General features: G+C 45.6%; 1 protein-coding gene across 3 annotated transcripts in view; it reads right to left on the bottom strand.

The window, feature by feature from the left end:
• Positions 1-1,039: 1,039 nt before the first annotated feature.
• Positions 1,040-8,858, bottom strand: part of LOC100550826 (phospholipid-transporting ATPase FetA-like) — a 422,496-nt gene continuing 414,677 nt past the window's right edge. For all 3 annotated transcript variants that reach the window (XM_031557188.1, XM_019610325.2, XM_010725250.3), the window contains 4 exons: positions 8,394-8,639; positions 7,422-7,560; positions 5,310-5,440; positions 1,040-3,621 (listed from right to left, as the gene is read on the bottom strand). In XM_031557188.1, coding sequence (XP_031413048.1) covers positions 3,400-3,621; positions 5,310-5,440; positions 7,422-7,560; positions 8,394-8,639 — 738 coding nt within the window. In that variant the 3' untranslated portion in view covers positions 1,040-3,399. The remainder of the gene's footprint in view (positions 3,622-5,309; positions 5,441-7,421; positions 7,561-8,393; positions 8,640-8,858) is intronic.

Raw genomic sequence — 8,858 nt, 5'->3', positions numbered from 1 at the left:
TGGACACGCTCTTCTTAATGCACCCCAGAATGCCATTGGCCTTTTTGGCCACGAGGGCACACTGCTGGCTCATGGCTAACCTGTCGTCCACCAGGACGCCCAGGTCCCTCTCTGCAGAGCTCCTCTCCATGTAATTTAGCAATGGGATTAGAGGAAGTGGCCTTAAGCTGTGCCAGGAGAGATTCAAGTTGAACATTAGGAAGGATTTCTTCTCCAAAAGAGTGGTCAGGTGCTGTAATAGACTGTCCAGGGAGGTGGTGGAGTCACCATCCGTGGAGGTGTTCAAGAAATGTTTAGATGTTGAACTAAGGGACATAGTTTAGTAGGGAAATTCCGGTGGCAGGTGGATGTTTGGACTGGATGATTTTGGAGATCTTTTCCAACCTTGGTGATTCTGTGATTCTGTCATTACTCAGCTCTGGTGAGGCCCCACCTTGAGTGCTGTGCTCAGTTTTGGGCCCTTCACTACAAGGAAGGCATTGAGATGCTGGAGCATGTTCATAGACAGGCAACAAAGCTGAGAAGGGTCTGTTGCATGAGGAACAGATGGGGTTGTTCAGTCTGGAGAAGAGGCTCAGGGGAGATCTTACCACTGCAACTCCCTGAAAGGAGGTTGTGGCAAGATGGGGGTTGGGCCTTTTCTCCCATATAACAGTGATAGGACTAGAGGGAACGGCCTCCAGAGGCACTGGGGGAGATTGAATTTGTGTGTTAGGAAAACTGTCCTACCAGAAAGACTGGTAATGCATTGAAGTGGGCTGCCCAGGGAGGTAGTAGCATCACCATCTCTGGAGATGTCCAAGAACTGTGGAGATGTGGTACTTAAGAACATGGTTTAGTGGGCAATACTGATGGGAGGTGGACAGTTGGACTAAATGATCTTAGAGGTCTTTCCAACCTTAATGATTCTATTATTAAAGGTACTGTTATCTCAGACCCAGCCTCCCACAGCCCATCCTACCACTTTAGGAAACCCAGAACTACCTGTACGTTTGGTTCTAAACACACCTGGTCAGTTAGCAGACTGGCAACAAATCGGTAATCCCAATATTCTCTTTTTATTTAAAAAATATTTTACAAAATCAGAAGTGATGCAGGACACACATCACTGCCAGATGATATGTCTCAAATCTAGATTTTGACAAACTACTGAAATATCTATAGCTGGAAACAGTTCCCCAACAGATCCACCACCCCCTGCATGTCCTCTGCAGCCTCCACAAATCCCCTTTAGTCAGAAGGTGCTTTGTATTAAAACACATGAGTGGCACAGCTTCAGTTTCCTTGCTCTCTTAGCAAAAAGTCTGCCTCTGCTGCTCCGCATTAACATCTGCTGCGTTCCACACTGGGAACAACTTTGATAGGTCCACAGGCCATACTGGGTGTCGTGTGGATGTCTGTTCACCTGCATACACTCTCTTTTCAACTCCAGCCCCAAGAAGTCTATCAGAGAGATAAATCTAATCAGAAAGCCATGATTCCCTCCATAGAATGAATGGTAAATCAGAGGGAGGCGATGAGTACCAACTGTCACAGCAGTTTCTTCAGTCAGGATGAAGGCTCTCAGTGTATTTAGATATCTCCTTGCAAGGGAGATAACTGAATTAGAATTTGCTCCTTCCCTAACAAGCAGCTTCTGGTTGCTGAAGCCTGGATCCAATCCCAGCTCTGGTTTGCGCTGGCTAGGCTGAAATTTAATACCATAGTTTGCAACAAGCCTCCCAAGCAGCAGGTGCAACAGAGTGGTATTTTATGTGCACTGAGATAAATGTGGGGATACAAAACCTTCTATCACAGCTTAAACTGTCTCTTACAGTAACTGCTGAAACGGTGACCACAGGCAGCATGGTGTTGTGTGCAGACCAGATGAAGTGGGGACATGGCTGGCCTCTTGTCATCGAGTGCCTACAGCAATAGCTCAGAGTCAAGGCAGAGAGCTCCCGAATAAATGCCAGATGGTTAGTGTTCAAAATTCTAAGTCAATACTAGACAAGAGACTAAGTTCATAAAAAAGAACTGAGAAAATATAACAGGCAAAGCTGCTTAGTCCTCTGCACACACAAAAAAATTGCTCAGTATAGACAGCTCAGCAGCACTGCAAGACAGATCCTCGTACAGCCACACCAGCCTTCCACCCAGTAACCTACTGGTACTGGTGCAAAAAAGCTGCCAGCAATCCCAGCCTCTTGAGATCATCACCAGATCACCAGGTCCCTCTGCTGGCAGACTGATAGGATTTCGTGGAACCTCCTGAACCATTCAGAAACAAAATATGAGCACAGAGAAACTCTGCAGAGCCCCGAGCCCCTACCTAGTTCTCTGAAACTTGACCACATTGCTCAACAGGGAGGGCAAAGAGCAGCCAGATCATGCTTCATCCCTTACTCTGACCAGCCACACCAGTGGAGTACAGGGCAAGACGCCCTGTGCCAGCAGTGAAATAGCATCTTTCCCTCTGATATTTCTGGTGTGAGTCTATCAATTCAAATGTGCACATGCATCAGTCTGCTTTGGAGGGAAATCCATCTGGTGCTGGAGGTTCAGATGAGCCTAGCCATGATATGGGCTTCTAGATGCAAGATTTTACAGCTTGATTCATAAGGGTGCCTGAATTTCTTTTGACCTTCTATTTTAAGTCTAAATGAAATGGCCGATGCCCAGCTAAAAAACCTGAGATGGCTGTGAGGACAAAGATCTTCCGAAGAGCAGATATGCATTGCAGACAGGGCAGACTGATGAATGTCAACTCCTTGTCCCTTGACCAAGCGGGAACCTCTCTAAGCTTGCAGCACCTTCTGACTGAACATGGAGGAACAGGGTGGTTGGGGGACACTGGCCTTCCTTTGAGAAACGTGATTAACCGTTCGTTTGAAAGGAGGTTACTTCCAAATCATCCTTTCCAAAGTGCTTGTGTACAGAATAGTCAAAAGGCTATAGAATTACATATGTTACGAAGACTGGGGGTTGTGAGTTGTTTGGCTGGACCTAAGGCACATCTGGGGTCCATACTGTCACCCCAGTATTATGGCCCAGAGTGGACTCCCAACAGACCCAAAGGCACATGATTAGAAAAGACATAGCCAATTCAAGCTTTTCCTCAGTCTGGACTTCACTTTGCTCTGAGGTATACATGGATAAAAAAAAATGATGAGCATTACAATCTTAAGGAGCGAAGGGGGCCTCCTGCAGCATGTTCTCCTTGCTCTAAAGGAGGCTCTTAGGGATACTGTATGGAAGTTTTGCTTCCCCTGCTCCTCTTTCCCCAGGAACAGGACACAGCTTTGGGAGAGGAGCTGAATCCAGAGAGTGCACATGGGAGAATGGAGAGCCCAAAGTCCTTGCTTGGGTAGACCTTCCCACCAGCCCTTTGGTTTGCTTTGGTTTGGTTGATTTTGGTCCTTACAGTCCCTTGTGCTTATATTTGTCACTATTGGGTGAAAACGTTCCTGTTGTGGCAAAAGGTGATTTTGGCCGCATGTTTCTTCCAGACATAATGAGCGCTCCAAAGCCGTGCTGATGGGAGAAGGCATAGCCTGAGCGGCGCGTGCTGGTCCGACGCAGGCGTCTCTTGGGGGACGGTGGGGGTGGCCTCTTTTTAGCTTCTTTGATCTTGAGTAGGACCTGAAATCAGAAAATGAAACAGAATATGTGGCAAATGCGCTGTTATTCACAAGCACGGTAAAAGAGGAGCGAAGAAAGGAGAGAAAAAAGAAGTGTCCAAACCCAAAAATGATTAACAAAACAGGAGGATGGTGGGAAGGACTGCAGAGCAGGAACTGAACTTGCCAGCCTAGAAAAGGGTAAAAACTAATCTTATTCTAAAAGGCACTGCTGGTGTTGTCTATAAGGCACAGGAGAGATGATTCCTGCTCTGCGAGACGCTGGTTGTGGCACTGCCGCAGCTCTTTTAGGGACTTCAGTCAAATTTCCCAACATGCAAAAGTCATTGCAACAAGAGCCAAAAGTCCAGAAAGTAAGATCTGTAAGGAAATGTTAAAAATTTGGCTTACGTAAACCAGAACACAGAATACTAGAGGGAATCTCCAATATGTACAAGGTTTTTACGATGGTGGTGATCAACAGATTTTCATATTCTTTGTCAGAGGGGAGAAATATGGTGCACTTTATTTGCAGATAGGAGGTTCTCTCTCCCCATGTGGCTCAGGATAATCCCCCATTGCCTCCCTCTGTCCCTGCTGCCTGGGACAATGCTGAAGATACTTGGCTCTCTAAGGGTCAGTCCTGTATTTAAGTTCCTCTTGTGCTGCCAGCTGGGGATTTCCATACCGCAGGAAACACAATCCCAGAGGTAGGAAAAAACAATAAAATGGTTTTGCACTATTGATGCTCACCCAATGCACAGAGACTGGCATTCTGGGCCACAATTATGTCTGCTCAGCTAAAGAGTAAATTTGGACCATTTTTGCACATCAGAACTTTCTCTTTGTCTCAAGGACCTTCCTACCTAGCATCCACCTTCCCCTCTGCAAGGGCTGAGCATTGCCCCTGGCTCTTCCTCAAACAGTCCCGGAGCACCCGAGGAGATCTGTGGGCATCCCAAGGATAATCACAGAATCATAGAACCGTTTGGGTTGGAAGGGAACTGAAAGATCATCTGGTCCAATTTCCCTGCAGTGAACAGGGATGAAGGCCCCGCAGCGAGGCGCAGGAAGAGGAAGGGAGCACGAGGTGGCAGCAGCATTTAGCAGATGCTCCTGTTTGAGAGGAAGCTGGGAGAGCTGCGGGGATGCTGCTCTTGTGCAGGGGTCGTTTGCTGTGCTGCCCTGTGTGCTCACTCCATCTCTCTCAGCCTCCTCTTGTCCTAATGGCCTCACCTCCAGACTCCTGGGCACGGGAGGGCAGCTGGTTTCAGAGGGGCTACAAATGAAGTAACTTCTGAAATCAAAAAATCCTCAGCAGGATGGATGCTGGGTGGGGTGTTGAGGGCTGTCGTCTGCCAGGCAAAAAATTCTGCAGTATGAGGGCAAGAGGACTGAAATACACTGCTCCTTTGCTGCCAAGCCCCAGGACTTAAACCCTGCACCTAAAAATAGCGCTGCTTCCTCACTCCACTGCAATCCAATCCGCATCTAAATAATCTCAGCCTCAGTCCCAGCTGCAGGTGGCTTAAGCAGTGCCAAAAGCCAAATTCACTCTTCCTGCTCAAGAGACTGGGAGCCAGATGGATGGCAAACACTTGCACCTGTGGGGACGTGCGCTCCAAGCAATGCCAGGCCCCTGCAATATGGCTCTGCAATAAGCCTGGCTGGTAGGAAGAGGGTTTCAGGCTTACTAAAATTCCTCCTTACTTTATCACTGGCAGTTGGCCTTAAGAGAGCTTTCAGGAATCGGAAGCCAACAACGGGCAGCACACAGAGGGCGATGCTGAGGAAGATTGCTAGCCACACGTTGGGTTGGCTGAGAGTGTTTCGAGCAGTACCTGAAAAATAAACAATTAAAAGCATATCAACATTATGTCTCACCATCATTCTATTCAATGCCACTATTCAATCACTCTGTCACTCCAGAACACCAGGAAACCGACCAAAATGGCTTCAAGCTGCACCAGGGGAGATTCAGGCTGGACATTAGGAAATACTACTTCTCTGAGAGAGTGGTCAGGCACTGGAATGGGTCAGGGGAGGCGGTGGAGTCACCGACCCTGGAGGTGTTCAAGGAACGTTTAGATTTTGTGTTGAGGGACATGATTTAGTGAGAACTATTGGTGATGAGTGGATGGTTGGACTGGATGATCTTGAAGGTCTTTTCCAACCTAGGTGATTCTGTGATTCTGTGTGATTCTGCGAAAATATAAAGTAGACAATTCCTCCAACACTGAAATGAACTTGCTGCAGAGGACAGCAACATCATTATCACTGAGATGAGCAAACAGGAAGGTAACATCCAAACTCAACCTCTCAGACAGAGAGGTATGTCAAAGATTTGTCAAATCAAATGCAGAAGATTGATGTAGATGTTCAAGAGACTTTCAGCAGCAATTCAACCCTCCCAACTTTTTCCAGGACACTGGTGCAAAAGGAATAACGCTTCTTAATTTCAGCACTGTTTCCCCAAATGGGCAGGATCACAGCCCCTTGGAAGAGGAGTGTGCATTGCTCTGGGTGTGCATCTAATGGGTCTATGGGCAAACTAGCTGCCACGTCTGACACTGATGTGTTCTTTGAAACCAAAGTGCTGGCTTTTGGCTCCGTTGAAAAGTGAAGGAATGTAGGAATAGAGAAAACAGTCTACAAAACCCTCATTACAGTGTTTAGTGATATTGTTGGCAGAAAAGTTGTTGAGTGTCTTCACTTGGCCAAATCCTGCCAATTCCAGTAAAATAGTAAAAAAGTTTTCCAAGTCCAGACTTTCCTTAGACATGGTTTCAGACTAAAACCTTATTAAGCAGCATTCAGCATTATGGATGATTTGACCTCAGTAGCACCAACAGAACAGCCGACAGAGAAACCCCTGGCAAGTGAGTTACCAGCTGTCTTTGGAAACTCAGCAGACATTCTACCTTCTCACATTCAGCACTTTTTATGTTAAAAGCCATCTTACCATCTGCTTGGAAGACACACTGCAGGCGCTACTGAAATTTAAGAAATTTCTAAAATGGCCATGCAGTGAATATGGGCTGAACTGGTCTTGGTTCAACAGTCCATCCAGAAATAAATGTATTGATTTGTACATGATCCAAGATGTGAAACAAAAAGCTTTGTGCTATTAGGAGTAGAATCTTCTAGCAATGGCACATCAATGGATACACAGAACCATTAAAAACATCCAAATTACTTTTCTAATCTTTCATCTTCTCTCTGGTTAAAGTCTCACAAAACATTCATTTTTATGGTATCTTTTCCTTTTTCATGTATTCAGGAACTTTTTATGCAGAGATGAAAATTTATAATCATCAGTAGCATTTATTTATCCTTGAGCATTTGCTGTCTAAGCTCACCATTGTCCTATGGCATCTAAATAGATGTTGTGTTTCTGTGCCTTTCTATACTAACACATCAATTTGTTTATGACATAACATGCATCCTTCTGCAAACAAAATGCTTCCAGACACCTATAAGAATTGGATATCTGGAAACAGAATGTAAAAATGTAGCTGAAAGTGTTCCAGCCAGCTCAGCAAGTTTATTTTAGGGATCAGTCCTGTGGTTGTGTGAGAATGTGCATTCTTCTGCAAGGAAGTAAATATGGTGCATATTCACATGGATGGGTGGGACTCAAAATAAGCATTTGCGGCTGCCTCCAGAAGTAACCTGGCATTTCTTGTGAACAAGGCAATCAGTATGCTTCGTAGCATATTATTGCCTCCAGAGAGGCAAGAACCCATACCAGAAGCACTTAGCAGAGTTAAGCCCCACAGTATAATAGTTTTGAGTGCAATGAAGGTTTGCCCAAGTGCTTACCAACAAATGGGAATGAGGCCGGGAGGATCAGATACATGCCGTCACTATACATGGTGAAGGTGATAGCAAAATAAACAGAAAGGCTGCCCCAGATGAAGAACTGGTTCACAACTGTCCAGTAGGAGGTGTCCAAGCCAATCTGAAAGACCAGAGCAGTACAAATGCCTTTATTATTTAATAGATATGGTTTGAAGACAGCTGGAGATCTTGTCCTCCACTTTGTACTCCTACCCCCAAGACACTTGTTCATTCAGTCCTCAAGAAATACCAAGCCTTAGATCATAGAATGCTGGAAGACTGTTCAGGGCAAGCATTATGCATTTGCCCTCTTCTGTCCTCTTCTCAAAAATTCACCAGTGGCCAGTAGTACAGACAAGATACTCACATCAAAGAAACCATACTTACGACCCCACTCCAAGCTGTGATCTTCCATCAGAAGCTAGGAGAAGGAGCCGACAAGACCTCAGAAAGCAGAAACCATTTTCTAGAGAGGTATGAATGATTTGGTTTTCTGTTGAGAAATTTTTCTCATCATTCCAATACCATCTGAATGCTGTAGCTCCAAGACCTAGCAATTTCTTCCACTAAGTTCAATTCTAGCTTCTGCACCATGCATGGGATCTCACTACGATGAAGACCCCATAAATAACTGCCTGCTCGCAGACACAGTCCAATGGTTCAAGCACATCCCATAAAACTGGAATTAGTCCTTTTCTACTTCCAGTCTTAACCACCTTCTCCACAGTGACAGCAAACTTCCCAAGGCAAAAACTCTGCCTTCCTGTGACTGAGATTTTTGCGACAGAAAAATCTATTGTTCTGTAAAACTGAGGAGAATAAGCTGGTGTCACATCTTAGATTTGCAAGAATTCAAGATGCAGCAGCAAATATAATGCTATCAGAATCCCAAGTGGCCCTCCAGAGGCTGCCTTCCTAAAACAGATTCCTAAATACAGTCAGGGATGCCATTACCTGTACAGACACCACAATCAGTAAGCAGGTCTGAGCCATCAGGGCGAAGGACTGGTAGTCAGCAATGGCTTTCCCATCACTTCTCATCGTATTGTACATGGCCCCATAGGGGATAAAGAAGAGAATGAGGGAACTGTAGATCCCTTGCAACATGCACTTGATAAACACTGTTTTGTTAAAATAGAGGTTTTCCTGTCCAGGCACATATAGCTGTGGAAACAGCAGGCTCCAACGGTCATCCACGTCCTGAAAATAGAGAGAAGATGATCAGATTTGCAGGCCCCTTTCCAACCAAGCACACAAGACCACTTGCCATGTCCCCGTTATGTTCATTTCCATGAGAAAAGGTTCATCAACCAATTCACTCAGTTCAGTGACTAGCATGCCACATATCGAGGTCACCTAGACCTAGTTTTCCATCCCAAATTTCACCATTCTGTGCTGAGAAATCTGACAAGTGTTGCA

Source organism: Meleagris gallopavo, chromosome Z (assembly GCF_000146605.3).
Source record: "Meleagris gallopavo isolate NT-WF06-2002-E0010 breed Aviagen turkey brand Nicholas breeding stock chromosome Z, Turkey_5.1, whole genome shotgun sequence".
Lineage (NCBI taxonomy): Eukaryota > Metazoa > Chordata > Aves > Galliformes > Phasianidae > Meleagris > Meleagris gallopavo.
Note: the sequence above shows the minus strand (reverse complement) of the source record. Positions and strands in the feature narration are given on the sequence as shown.